The sequence below is a fragment of the Diorhabda carinulata genome, chromosome 3, assembly GCF_026250575.1.
Source record: "Diorhabda carinulata isolate Delta chromosome 3, icDioCari1.1, whole genome shotgun sequence".
Taxonomy (NCBI): domain Eukaryota; kingdom Metazoa; phylum Arthropoda; class Insecta; order Coleoptera; family Chrysomelidae; genus Diorhabda; species Diorhabda carinulata.
The window spans coordinates 32,385,816-32,401,861 of NC_079462.1; the positions used below are offsets into that span (position 1 = coordinate 32,385,816).

Below are 16,046 nucleotides of genomic sequence, written 5' to 3' on the forward strand. Positions count from 1 at the left end.
GGAACTGGAACCTGCGGCATGACTCGCAATAGTCTCCGTATTTAGTGAAATCTAAAAATTAGTGGCTACACGAATACAGTAGATCTAGTCGACATTTCTTGTCGACTTCTTTAATTCTTCGCCGCAGCCACTGCAGAACGAGTTTGCTTCTATGTCTGACTATGTATTTTTCTATGTTTCCTTTTGCTTTTTGTTTCGTTTTGCTTTGGTTTCGGTTTAAGTACTGATTTTATTAGTCTCGGTTGATATATTTTTTGTTTTATAATTTTTTACTCTTAACAGCGAACTGTAACTAAGAAAAGTGTTACTTCTCAAATCTGCAGATGTTAATGGCTTATCTTGATAAACATATTGAAATTTATCTAGGATCAAATGTTATAACCCCATATACAGCATCAATGGATGCGACGGGTTTCATCTAGACTTCACGTAATAACTTCCCAAACCAACCTAATTAGAAAAAAACTTTTTAAAATCGAAGTATTACTTTTTAATAATTTACCGTATACCTTTTATGATATCATAATACTGCAGATGTCTAAATTAATCGTTTAATCATAAAAATTTCTACTAAATTTTTGTTATTATTTTCAACAAAACGAAATTATTATTATACAGGGTGGCGCAATAGAACGTGCATTTATTAAGTATAGGCTAAAAAAATAAATATATAAGGTATTGTTGAAGTAAAAAATATGATGATTAGGTAATTAAATAAAGTTTACTTTTCTCGAGACGGCACTCTTCTAAACGCGAACGCAGATTTATGAAAACTCTTGTCAATAAATTGCTGCCATTTCCTTGCGGATATTTTTCTTTAGCTGACTAATCTTCCTCGGATTGTTCATGTATACTTTATGTTTCAAGTCAAAGCTACGTGGGGGCCAAGGGATATCACCTCTTTTGGAAATTAGTCTAGAAGGAAACATCTGCCTCACAGCCGCCATAGAGTCATTCAATGTGTGAGAGGTCGCTCCGTCTTGTTAGAACCAAGTTCTCGTATTCGCTAATCTTAATCTCGCAAGTTCTGGAGTCAAATATCCCTCCAACATCGCAACATAGGGGTCGGTGTTAACGGTGATGTTTCGTCCTCGTAAATCTTCAAAGAAGAAAGAGCCAATAATTCATTTGCTTGAGATTACTGCCTATACCGTTACTTTCAGACTATGCAGTGGTTTTTTATGTTCCATTTTTGGATTTGTTTACGAACTCATTTAAATGAAAATGAGCCTCATCAAAAAAAAAAGGATGTTGTTTAAGGTGGAAAATCGACTAAGCACTTCTTCAGCAAATACCAATCTTGCTTTAAAGTCGGTATCTTTTAATTCCTGTGTTAACTGGAGCTTATAAGAATGCAGTTTAAGATCCAACTTCAAAATTCACTGTAAACAAAAAAACGAGACGCTTTCCGTCGAAGTGACACAGGGCTACAGACGGATAAAAAAATTCTCTAAAAACGAAAGAATTCTACGCCTTTACCCACTGCATAATAGGATAAAAGGGATTCTATTGTTTGACTATGACCCAAAGTCTATAAAATATCCGAACGACAAAGAATGAGGTTTACATTGACTTCCAAACATTCAAATAATGATCGGGTTAATACTAATGTGGAAAAGTCATCGCTTAAATTTGTTCTAACATTCTTTACCACCATCTATGAACCGAATATAAAACCTGAGAGAAATAATGTACAGCGAATGATCGATTGCGTTACGATAGTTTCGTTGATTTATGGAAGATGGGGCTTAAGGCTTGTCGAAATTTTAACTTAATATCAACACTTTGTTTTCTATTTATATTTTGTATTAAATTGTGGAAGGACATTCTTCAAATAATCTCTTATTTCGTGATAATTGATTTAGAACGATATGGGAAAAAACTTTAATAGTGTCATGAAAATTTTTTTCGATGCTTTTAAATAATCGCTCTGCAATAACATTTTTTTGTTCTTTAGGTTTCTCAAAGTCGACATCTATTTCAGTGTCTCAAGTATTTTAGATTTATTTAAAAAATTATTTTTCATTATAAAAAGAAAATTATATCCTGACTTAAAGTATGAAACATATAGAATGTGCAGAGGGTTGTCTATTATTTACGTGGACAAACTACTGGGTTGCAAGGTATAAACAAATATGTCGATGCCAGTTACTTTCGCTTGATTTGATAATAGAAAAAAATTTATGTCAGCGAAAGCGCTGTTTTCATTGTGAACACGTTAATACACAATTGTCTACAAAAATTTTGGTCCTAATAGAGATTTGCGAGTTTTAACATGTGGAAATTGGACTTGCAACGAATATTCGGTTACTATTCGGTATTCGGCCTATTCGGCTTTTATTATATTCGAACTTGTCGAAACATGCAGTGCGAATACTTTTGCCTAATATTCGGCTATTCGGTCAGGGGCCTCGCCGAATATTCGGTATACTGCCGAATATACTATTCGTTGCAAGTCTAGTGGAAATGAATGACTGAGAGTTTCGATACTATGTAATAAGAAAGTGCGCATGCTCGATACGTAAACTATGGAGGTTAGAGGTACCTTTATCTCCCTCCATACAGTAAACACTACAACTCATTTTGAAGTAGATAATGACTATATGTCCATTCATCACTATAGATAAAGTAGACCTCGAATTAAAGTATTCGAAGTGATTTAAAAAAGATCGACCCAGATAGGTTTGTTGATTTTTACTGTAAAATGAAAAAGGGAAATGTAAACAAAAACATGAATGTCGAAAGCATTTTTTTAATTATTTTTACAACCTATAAACAATTCAAAGTTCATTTTTTTTTGTTGACTAAACGAAATTCGAAAGTACTTGACTCTTCGTTATACTTTATGTTTAAAAAATCTGTAACTTCTATCCTAGTTGTTGAAATAAATTGCCGTATACAGTCGGTTTTAATATACACATAAAAAATCCCTTATTATCTGTGCTAAGAATTGTCACGTACAGGGTAGTCCGATAACACTATATTATTCCAACTCAATATAGGCAAGATAAAACTGGTTGTCAGAAAAAGTCTAATGCCCCACACCTTAAACACTAAGCAAGCATACTTCTAGAAATACTTTGGCCTCTAGATTTGAATAAACTTGATTTATGTAAAAGAGATCAACGTGTAACTTATGGACTCGATAACAAAGAAGACAACGAATAATATAAGAGACACGTGTTCTAAAAAAAAAAGTTCGTTTTATCCTTTACGGGTGTCCCACGACATCTGTATTTGGCAAATTTCTTATAGTAAAATCAGTTTGGGTTTTCGGATACGATCTTTTTAACTAACTGTAACTTTGTTATTTTAAAGAGATCACCCTGTATATTAATACATTTTTAAAATCTACGTGAAATTTTAGTATACTTTTGTTGAAACACTTTTTTCGTAAAATGCATACTTTTTGAGTTATTAATTTTTTTGTAAAAAATTTAACCGTTGCAGACCCTGATAAATTATTTTTTTACGAAGATACCCTTAAAGATATGAAAATGGTTTCTGTTTGGTTGCTTTAAGCAAGATCAGACGTATTTGAATCTATGTTAAAAAATTTTTCATTTTATACAGGGTGTCTACACAAAGTGTTCAAAGTTTAACTTTATAAATATCAAATTATTTTTTTTAATATAACCGTTGATACAAACACTAAGAAATAAGTATTTTTCTTTATCTTGTTAAGGTCTGTAAGAAAAATCAAACCAAATTGTATTTACTGATCTTCGATTTTCGAAAGTATCAACAATTGACTAATGACAGTTGAATAAGTGTCATTTATTACAAAGCCTACTAAAAGTATACAAAAAAATTAAAACTTGTTAAAACATACAATAATAATTAAAAATCTCAAATATCTCGGAAACCGGTAGAACCGGAAATTAGCCATCTTTGAAAATATTTCAGTTAAAAAGATCGTATCCGAAAACACAAACGTAGAAATTTTCATGATTTTACTATAAGTATTTTACCATATACAGATAGCTTTAACTCGTCGTGGAACACCCCGTATATGAGACTGAAAGACTGTCTATGACTAAAAGTAAAGAATAATGTTCAGCTTAAACTAAAAGATAAATTTCTACACGTAGAACGGAAAATTGAAATAAATATATTTTCAAGTATACTGAGTTGAAATAATTTGTATTGTATCAAAATCATCTTGGAAAGTATCCTGAAAACATCTTTTTATTCCAGCAATTTCCTCGGAAATCACTGAAAATCATATTAACTTTCTATTATATTATTAGTCTCTTGGGATATATTATTAACTTTATTTCACGAATTTTATTCGGTTTTAGTTAATTTTGCAATACCTAAGCACAGATCCATTTGTCATTATATCTAGATAATTCCAAGAGAAATTTTCAAGTACATCACACATATTTAATTGAAGATACTAAACAGATCTAATCTATAATAATAACTATAAATTTGTACAGTTAATATTTTACATCGTATACACAAAGATGTCACAAGTCACGAGAAATAAATATATTTTGAGTATTAAATTAATAAATAACAACAAGTAACACTTTATGGGTTGATTTTTCATTTGGTGCCGTATTTTTTCACAAAATCGAATTATTTTAATGAACTACTTATAAAATTTAGCGAAACAGCACATTTTCTAGTGATAATATTTTATTCAATTCATACATGATTATGTTGTAGGATAAGAAACGAGCCTCAAAAATTGACAGACAAGTTCAATTTTTTGTTATTATTGTTTATTGTGAAAAAGTTTATTCATGCTCAGAAAAATCTAAATAAAATAAATCCTAGGCATGTGATATAAACTAAGTAATGAATCTAAAAGATATCATACCTTAAAAGTATGTATTTATGCAAAAAATATCCATTTTCATATGGAAATGGAGTAAGTGCATTGAAATTATGTCGGCATATTTCGAATTCACTCAGAAACATCGGAGAAAACTAAAAACAAAAATATAATAAAACAAGAAAAATTCAAAAAGCTTCAAGGGATAAATTTAAATCTCAGGAACTTACGAGATGTGGATATTAAATATCTGGTCTGATTATATATGAGATTTAATTCGCTCCATGCGAATCTTCCTTTGTTCAAAACAATGCAGGAAGTCAGTTCCTTCAGGAAGCGCGCATAGCTCTAACAGACTCAAATATTGTTCCTTTTAATGCAGATTTGTCCTTAAATTAGGATGTTGTATTTGCGAGCTTCTTATCTTCGAATGTGATTATTCTAGGTATTGCACACACTTTTGGTATGTTGATATATTCATGTAACAGTTGCCGCACAAATTCTTAATCCCTATAGATTTAAGAATCGCCGATGCCGACTTTTTCTATATTTCCATCCGTTTTTGACGTTGAAGTGCGACCCGAACATCAATAATCTTGAATATCTTCTCGGCTATCTTGAAAATACTTGAACCACTCAAAAACGTATAGAGGCGACAAGCATTCATTACCATAGACTTTCAATAAATTGAGAGTTTTAGTTCAAGTTTTTCCAAGTTTTATTTTTAGAGCAAAACAAAAAAAACAGCCCAATACGGCTACACTGATTTATCTAGAGACAGATATGGCTTTCGAAATAGTAAGCTGCGGGCTAAGCAGAAGACAGTCGCTGACCTTTGGCACGTACCTACTTTTTTTGTAGCAGCACTAGTAGTCCGGGAGCCAGGTGAAATTTTGGTTAATTATTTCTTTCGAAAGATAATTGGTGATATGCATCAGAGAGTTATGTTATAAAGCCTAGTGAACATCATCTGCGGGCTCGGTAAGCTGATCGATAATATACTGCTGTGATATATAAAAAAAATCAGCTAGCAGTGAGTCGAGTTAAACCTAGTCAGCAATAGATATTTCTACGTAATAACTTCTAAAGTATCAGCTGACGGTTTTTCCAACGAGATATGTCCATCTGACTTATTGTATATACAATTTTTATTTGAGAGAAAGTCACTGAAAATTTAAATTGTTTTTTCGATTTAAATTGTTCGATGCGCCAACTGACTATAGTACAGTCAGCTGATTATTTTGTTTCCTCGAGATATTGGGATAGTTACAGTTTAACAAATTTTTAGTTGGGAGGAATTGACTAAATTTCTTTTTTTTTCTCATCTCATCCCGCCCACTCAGCCGCAGCTGACATTAACTAGGTTTATTATACAACGTTCTGATTCTTCTAATTGGAACAAAAAATTGTAAATTTTATTTGAAAGACTGATTGTGCTCGTATGGTTGTTGATTTGCAGGGTTGTTAATATTTGTTTCATTTCAATTTTCATGTAGTTAAAATATTTGTTTACCAACCAATCTATTGATTTTATCTCTTATTAGAGCATGTTCAAAATGGATTTCATAATTGATGGACGTGCATTTCTCTCGGAATTTTTTGATAATTACTCAACTGCATAACGTACATGATTTCTAAAAACGTCAGTCAGTTAAATCTGTATCATTACGACTTTATTTAATATAAAAAGTTGAATTTATATTCAGAAAATGTTGAGGTTGAGATTGAGGTGTGAACGAAGCACGAATGTTCAAATTAGTGTTAATTTACAGAAAAATAAAAATTTGTATAAATGACTGGAGAATCCGGTTTTATGACGGTTTTCAAATTATCTCAGTTTGCCAAGAAGTAACTCAATTTATTAACTTAAAACTATTGCACTTAATAGAAATATTTGATAATTTTATACTTACGAAAATCGAAAAATAATCCGATTTCGATAATTTTTTTTAAATCTTTATTTTTACGGCAGATTTATGAAAAAAATATGGGAAATATTTCACCTGGAGATGTCATATAGTTTTATGACTTGTCCAAATGTGATTATAAACGCACTTCTTCGCATATAATCGTTGATAACTTTTTTACAAAGCATCAAACGAAGTTCAAATATTTTTTTGTTAATCTATACACAAAAACGAACATTTTGAAAAATGTTTGCTTATTCATTTTTTATGTCTAACAGTCAACCTTAGTAAGATACCATTTTTTGAATAGTGAAAATTTTCAATTTTTCCAAGTTAACTTTTAATATTGTACACTTCATTACAATACTTGATTTTAAGAATGTTTTTGTTCATATAACTTTCCTTAATAAAAAATACAAACGATTGTATGTGAGAAAAGGTTAATTTTAAGACAAATTATTATTTTTAATTGTAAAAACATGATAAATCAACATTTTCGTATAATTTTTTTTTCAATTTGTTCGTTTTTTTGTGCAGATTATAAAGAAAACCATAAAAACTTCATTTGATTATTTGGAAAAAAGTTATCAACAATTACACGTGAATGAGTGCATTTTCATGAACATTTAAAGCCCTGAAATCAATATAAATTTCCATTTTTTTTTATTCCCATAATTTTTTTCATAAATCCTTCTTAAAAACGAAGATTTTAAAAAACAATTCATCGAAATCGGATGATTTTTCGATTTTCTAGCGCTTAAAATCGAGGGGAACGCGAAAGTATAAAATTTTCAATTATTTTTAAAATTTATGAGGCGCGTAAAATTATTTCCGTAACCAAATGAAAAACTACATTTTTATGTTATATTGGTTTGTAATCCAGTTAGTCAGCGAATATTCAAATTCCAAAAAACAGAACTTACAGCCCGTTCGAAAATACATAGATCAAATTGATTAAATTTCGACATGGTTTTCATTTCCTTGAATACATACAATTGAATACGGTACAATTTTAAAAACAAAATCTTATTGTTATCTGTTATTAGTGTTATCAATAAATAATTCTATAGCCTCGAGGATTCTATTCCTCGAATGCAAAAATCAATAGAGTTAAGATCTGCACCAGAATTGAATACCTATCTTCTATTTAAAAAAGTTTCTACTGCAATGCAATATATTCACATAAAGTAGCGTAGGATTCAAAGTTTCTCGTTTTTTTTCTTCTCATTGTTCTTATTTTGTTCTCACTACCTTTTTTTTCAAGTTGTTTGCTGCCTCAATTTGTTTCCAATTCTCTTAAAACACCTAACAACTACTTTCATTGGTGTTACTATACTTTTTTCTAATTACTATTATTCAACGATCTTTTTGCAGATCTCAGTATCCTTGGTGTCAGAAATTTTTGTATTCTCTCTTTTGTTAATATGTTTTTCATCCATATGTCACCGTAGATAGGATTGAAGTTCTGAAAACTCTAATTTTGGAATATTCAATCATCTTCATCTCATCTTTTGTACTTTCTTCCTATTCTTCTATTTATTTCAGCTTCTTCTTCTTTGTTATGAGATATTATTGATTTCGCTATATCTGTTTGGTATATTCTGATATTTTCCACACTCAGCATTACAATAAAATATCATTTTCTCAACTAAATTCTAACTGGAACTGGAATCGTTGTGGATATTCATATTCATATTCACAGGATGTTTGCTAAACAAACATTTAAAATTGCATTGTTTCGATAATCAAAACTTTACAGGTTTGCAAGACAGCTTTTTGGTATAGTTGTACTAGTAAACAGAATTATGAGGGTACTTCGGATATAAACCGGAATTTTTGAAGAAACGCGCGTGGTGTTGAAAAAGTGGATGCACTGGATTCTAAACTAGTCTTTTACGTCATTATTCGTTTTTTTTGTCAAACAATATCGACATCAAGCAAACGTTAGTAATGTAGAAAAATTAATTTTGGGAGACAGATGCAGTACTTTATGCGATATGGCTGAAGAATTGGGCGTAAGCGTAGGTAGTACAGTAGCTAGTAACAACTTGGTTACCGCAAAATTTCAGCCAGATGCGTGCTGAAAATTTTGAATTTTGAGCAGAAATTCACACGCTGGGAAGTTTGCGTGCGTCTCCTACCGCAGTATGAAGAGGAAGAGGAAAACTCGAGTCTACGTAGTGAGAGAAAGACGAAGGCGCGCCAGATAAAGCTAAGGTAACACTATAGGCAGGAAAGGTACTAAACAACGAACTGTGAACGAGCAGTGTTATAGTAAATCCAAAAAAACACGGTGAAACCTGTCTATAAACCAAAACGACGCAGTAATCGAATCCGTAGTGCGATATTGCTGCAAAAAAACGCCATACCGTATACAAGTAATGCTTACGAAGCAAACGTGGAACGAATAGGTTTAGGAAACATTGTAGTACTCTCCTTATAGTCCCGATTTACCGCCATGCGACTATTTATTTGGTCTACCGAAAGAGGCATTCGGTGGACTACGATTCGAAAGCAATGCGGAGGTAGATTTTTTTGCGCGAGATATTTTTACGAAAAAGCATCCGAAAGCTTCCTGAGAAGTGATAAAAGTATGACGGAGTCTATCTAGGAAAACTTCAGCTCTGTAATTTAATAATTTTTTTTTTAATTTAAAAATTTTAAGCAATATTTAAAAGAATCAAATGGGTAAATTCAAAGAGATATAACTTTTTTCATACCCTAACGTAATTTATTCCAACCTCCAACCGGTTAGATTGAATTTATGGTCTCCTTGTTATATCTTCAGGACCTGATGTTTAATTTCAAATCCACAAATCACAGAAAAAATCGGTTTTATGATAACTGATTACTAATAACAAATAATGCGATTAAAGAAACTATGTTAATGAAATAATCAAACTAACAATGAATGATTGTCCTAAAACATAACAGATTTGCAAAGATCCACCTTGTATATGTATAATATTTCTAATTACCAAAAATTGCACTATTGAATTTCGCAACTTATTCTTAATAATGGTGTTTCTGTCGCCAACGCGATGCAAACGCTTTTATTATTTAAATAATGATAATTTAAAGTGAAAGATCTTTTCAAAAAGACTTTCAACACTTAGATGACTAACCAATATAACAACTTTATATTGCACAAACAACTTTCTCATTGAAAATAAAAAAACATTCCATGTACACTTGAAATATGTAAGTAAGAAAAAGACTATATATATATATAAAAAAAACGAGACAACACTAGTATACAGATGCGTTATTATGCGCGTCGTAGTTGATTTGTAGGTAAGACGGAATGGTGGCATTAAGTTCGGACGCTCGACGCCTGAGCGCCGCGATGCTATGACCGCGCCAGACGTCGTCCTCCTCACCACCACCGCCACCCCCACCATTCGGGGAGGCGCCAGCAGCTACTGGCGGAGTGGCGGCGTTTGAACATGGAATTTGGGGAGTCGGGGAGCCACCCGTGCCACCGCTACCGCTTCCGCCGCCGCCGCTGTTGCAGTATGTCATCATACTGTCACCTGAAAAACAAACGTTACTAAAAAATCTATTTGTACAAATACAATTTTCTTAACTTAAAGTTGATGGTTTTCAAATACCCAAGTATCATTGATATGTTTGATTTTTGGCCGTTGTTCATAATTTCGTCTGTGTAGATCCTCTATAGATTGCAAAAACATCATAATTTTCCTTAATTGTCTATTTTTTTCCATAACGAAAGTTTTGAGGAGGACCAAAAATATGATATGCAATATGCGGAACATAAAAAGCTCTAGACGATGAAATAGAGACAAGTAATTTACGTCATCGAACAGTGATGAAAATTTCATTTTATATTATTATTTGGGAGTTGTTAAGCATGGTATGGAGCTGCTGATAGCTTGGTACATGGGGACAAGGTCGAAATCGCTTATCTGGTGCACTCATAATCTCTCGACGGTCCCTTAATTCTCATCCACTATAAGCTGAGAGCTGTTAGCAAGCCTCCAAAACAAAAGATATGATAATTAGTTGATTAAATGAAGTTTATTTCTAAAAATAACATCATCTGAATGACGACCCTCTCGAAGACGGCACACCTCTAAACGCGAACGCAAATTTGTGAAAACTCTTGTCAATAAATTCCCCTTTAGCTGACTGATCTCCTTCGGATTGTTCATGTAGATGTTTACGGACGAGGCGACGAAGGAGCCGAGTCAAGAATATTTAATTGAGTTCCGTAATAATAACTTCCCGGGCGTATATCGTAATATGTTTTTTTCGTACTGCTTTCGGTTTTAAATAAAAAGCAAAATTATATTAAAATATGAATTTTACTGACAAATAGCTCCTTTGAGTATTCTCTTATTATTTAAAAAAAAAATAAAAAGTCACTAAGGCAACATTGTAAACAGAGGTAGACATTTTGAATTTTTGTAAATACAAAAAATATTTTCCGAAAAGATTGCTGATAATTTAAATAAAATTGCGGAAGCAGTAAGGCAAAATATTCCAATTAAGTGATCGAAAAGGTACGAAAAATAATATGTTTTACGACTGGCGTAAGAAAGTAGCTTATTTCACACATGTACTAAAAAAAAAACAAAACATTCATGTATTGAAATGCTTCTTTTTCTTATATTATATTTGGTCTCGAACGATGGAATACGCGAATACAATATGAATCTGGTTGGGTGTCTAAAAGCAAAAGGCCAAATTTAAGAAGACTGAAGAAGTACACAATATGATTTTTTGAGGTTATATTAGTGTTTACAATAAAATAATTATTAATTATTTAGTTCTTGTTAGGTACCTAATATAGTTACAAAAAATTTATACTTCTTATAGTACTTCTTGTTATAAAACATTTTTTGATCATTCTTTTAGTTTCTGTCATCTCTACTATTACAAAATAAAAAATATTTTGTAGGACATTTTAACTTTTCAGCACACGTATTTATATACTTTTCAACAAATGTGTGATATTGTTTAATTGATTTTCTTATGTAAAAAAATACGTTTCTTTGAAGTACGTGGTCGTAAAAAAATAGTGTAGACAACTAGTTGGAAAGTGTATTTCGCACTCGTTACGTTTCAGCAATCGCCTCAACGCATACTCGTGCAAAACAGTAACTAGTTCAATATGTATCACTCAACTCGTTACGTAATATACTATTTCCGGATTTAAATTAATACTGAAAGGATAATTTGAACTAGAACTAGAATCGTAACCTTATAAAAGGTGGTCCAACTTTAATGTACGATGTTAATTGTGAGTTGCACCTTAACATCAAGTTTTTTCCCCGACTTAATTTGACAATTCTTTGTTTCAGTGTTTGACAAATTCAACCATGGAGAGGTATACGATTGAGCAGCGCGCTAAGATTGTTGAAGCCTTTTACCAAAAAGGGGCCTTTAAATCAAAATGCATTTCGTGTACTTTGTGATTTTTTTTGTTCAGCATAATCGACCAAATGTGTCCACAATCGGGAGAATTGTGCGCAAATTTCAGCAAACCGGGTCTGTAGGAAATGTGAAAACACCTGTGCATGCTCGCCCCGTTCGTTCTGCGGAAAACATTGCTGTTGTTCGCGATAGTGTGGCAGAAGAGCCGTAAACCTCGACTCGTCGTAATGCCCAACAATTAAACATCTCACGAACATCACTGATGCCCATTTTGAATAAAGATTTGAATTTACACGCTTACAAGGTTGAATTGGCTCAAGAGCTGAAGCCTGCTGACCATTTCAAGCGTCGTCAATACTCCGAATAGTTAGTTGGTTGAACAGACAGAAGTGAATAGTGACTTTACAAAGAAAATCATCTTCAGCAACGAGGCACACTTTCACCTCAGTGGATTCGTTAACACGCAGAATTGCCGTACTTCGGCAAATGAGAATCCACGAGTGATTGTTGAAAAGTCGATGCATCAACAAACCGCACCTAACCCAACCGCACTAAACTGTTTGGTGCGGTTTATGGGCTAGCGGCTACTTCTTCGAAAATGAGGTCGGCCGAGCAGTTACCGTGAATGGTGTTCCAACAGGGTGCTGCCACTTGCCACACAGCCAACGAAACAATGGCTCTTTTGCTCGAGAAATTCAATGGTCGTGTTATCTCATGTTAATTGGCCGCCACGATCATGTGATTTGACACCGTTGGACTTCTTTCTTTGGGAATATTCGAAAGAAAAAGTATTCGTCAATAAGCCGAGAACAATTCAACAGCTAAAGGATGAGAATATTCGGCACAAAAACGACATTGAACCTCAATTTTATCTCAGAGTCATTGAAAATATGGACCATCGGATAGAGGTATGCCACCGAAGCCGTGGCGAGCATTTGGCCGATATTTTTTTTTCACACATAATTGTCATAGATCCTTCAATCATTATAAAAAATATTAAGAGAATTCTCTGAAAACTTTTCGTTTTATTTACAATTAACATCGTGGTTAGACCACCCACCGTTACTTTGAAACAACAAGACGGAGTCTCAAAACAATCAATTTGTATTGGAAACAAGAAGTAAAAGCTCAAGCAACTACTTTGATATTGAGATTCCTGCGATTATTATGCAGAAACTACCAACGGTAGTTTAGATGCACGACAGCAAAAGGGGGCAAACACAGCGGCTACTATACAGTTTGTAAGTACGAATAAGTTGAAGGCAAGAAATAAGAAAAGGAAGCACTTACAAATGCATCTCATATCAAGATCATTGCGATACTTACCTAATATGGAAAATTATATTTCTAAGGGTGAAAACAAATAATCATTTCTAATTGATTGGAATTTTGGATGTTTAAGAAAATCTTGGTAAAATTAAGACGCAAATCATTAGCAAGCTCTATAGAATTTGGATACTGGATGGTCATAAAAACTTGTTTTTGTGTAAATTTGGTTTCCTCGGATCCCGGAAGAGTTCAAACCCCTTACAGGTTTATTGTTATATTTTTTTCCAATTACTTAGATTAAACGTTGATATTGGAAGAGGTGATTCGAAGTTTTTAAATTTTCAGTTGACGAATTACTGTTGAATATACAGTCTTAATTGAAAATCCTAATAAAAGCTTTGAAATCGAAAGAAACACACCACCGGTAATGACAAAATGCATTAATCTATTCATATTTACCAAACTTAAACAAAACTTACAACATTTACTTTTGGCACCTCCATTCGAAAATAACATGTCGGTGTTGTTTTCCACGGCCACGCCGGTGGGTTGGTCGTGAAGAAAGAGGACAGCGGCGGAGAGCGGGGGAAAGTCTCAAAACATACAATTAGCAGTGATTAGAAACATTCTACTTGCCAACTACCGAAATACCCGTCAATTGTTATAATTACTTGAATACACATAATCTAACGTTAACTTGTTTGGGATGATGTTCTTCCATGACTGCATATAGTTTACTTTAATATTCATGAATGATCCCATTAGTAAGTTGGAAAGAATTGTTAAATAATGATGAATTTTTACACGTTCATGTGAAATATGAACAATGTTATTACAGTGTGACCGCTTAAAGCGATGCAGAAGGCTACCGAAATTGAAACACTACAATCTGTTCTAATGGCATAAAGATTTTATATCTTCATTAGTCAAAATTCAAATTTTAGTTTTAATAGAAGCATTAAATATCACTTCAAAATATCTATATGGAAATTTATAGATTGGAGAGACAATTTATTGAAGAAAATATACATTTTTCTGGATACAAAGAAGCAGATTGGAAGCACTAGCGAACATTACACAGAATCTTTGTTAGCACATTGTAGATTACTGGGATAACACTCGAAATATAAAAGTTATAGTATGGCTACAGTTTTTTTTTGGACTAGTTCACTGACTAAATTAGAACTATTCTTTCTCACATTTCATTTAAAAAAAAAACAAGGGGCATCCTGACACTACCATCATAACAATCATAACAACGATCATTTAATAAAAAATTCACCATAAAACGCCTACAAAAGACTTGATGTAGGAGAAAATATAACTAAATATTTTCATCGAAATGTAGTGTAATAATGAAGCAAACAAGCAATCCTTTTAGGATTTTACGATGGGCCCAGACTTACGCCAAGTATGTACAACTCTGGCACTAGCTTGAAGCAGTTATTAGCCCGGACTTGGTGATGATGACAGCAATGTCCCTCGCTTGGTTTACAAGCCTGGACCAGGCCTGTTTGTCTACCTAGATAAACACAACACTGGTGTGCAACTCTGGGCCAGGCTGGTTGCTTGTGAAAATAGATTTTTAGTAAGGTTTTATGAAAAATTGACCGAGGTCGGGTTACCCAGAGTTCAGCCCGGCTTGGATGAATATGGGATGGCCGAGGTAAGGTTACCCAAACTTCAACAAGGCTTGGGTCATTATTGGTATGCCAAAGCCTGGTTTCTCAGCGTTGGCCCAAGCTAAGCCTCGTCGTTCAAATCTGCGGACTCCTACATGGGAAATAGTTTCACTTCTTCTTTTTTCCTTCGACTATTTCTAAGACGGAATGCGTCTCCTCTTGTACCCAACCATTTTTCCTGTCTTCTCTTGTCGGGTTTTTCGTTTATTATTTCTTATATCCTTTTTTTTTTGTCTATCCATTTTCCTTCCTGTTTTTAACACTTTTCTTGAAAGTATATCTGTTTCCATTCTGATATGCTCTCTATTTTTCTTATTGGCTCATGTTTTTTATTTGTTTTATGTCTTCTTTCCTACTTTTCCTATTCTGTAATTCATTTCAATTGTCTTCATCTTGGCTCCATCCTTATTTTCCATTGTCCTGTTTTCCCTTCCATATGGTACAATGTTACAGATTATTCTCTTTTCCAACTCTAATTCTTCATTAAGCGTAGTTTGTAGTCTTTCTTGTTCTTTAATCCATATATCAATTAGCTTCCTAAACAAATCCACATCATTTACATGTAGTATTGAATATATATTCACTATTTCCAAATTTTTTTCGCAAATTATCGTATTCAGTTTTATCTTGATTGAGATATCTACGATTTCATTTCTGATATTATTTTTTTAGCCTCATCATCTAATATGTGCTTTTGATAGTACCATTTAGTCCTCTAGGTACTTGTATCACATCAAATCAATTATATTTTTCATATTTTGTCGAAGAATGCTTCGAGATCAATAAATGCTGAAAACTTATTATTCTTCTTCTAGTTTCACAAGCATTTTAATGATCGATCTGCACAATAGTCTATTTTGAACTTTATACAAGTCCAATTTACTATTTAGAACCAAGTTAACAGTTTCTTTAGCCTACTCTTCGCCAAAATGGTGCGCTTATTTTGAGATGTTTTTTCATTTTGAGAAAAAAATATTTGCATGGGCTGAGCGTTCTTTTTGAGTTTGA

At 32.8% G+C, this 16,046-nt stretch overlaps 1 protein-coding gene across 2 annotated transcripts in view; it reads right to left on the reverse strand.

Moving 5' to 3' along the window:
- Positions 1-2,738: 2,738 nt before the first annotated feature.
- LOC130891642 (homeobox protein orthopedia) overlaps positions 2,739-16,046 on the reverse strand; it is a 47,341-nt gene continuing 34,033 nt past the window's right edge. For both annotated transcript variants that reach the window (XM_057796491.1, XM_057796490.1), the window contains exon 5: positions 2,739-10,223. In XM_057796491.1, the coding sequence (XP_057652474.1) occupies positions 9,940-10,223 (284 nt within the window). In that variant the 3' untranslated portion in view covers positions 2,739-9,939. The remainder of the gene's footprint in view (positions 10,224-16,046) is intronic.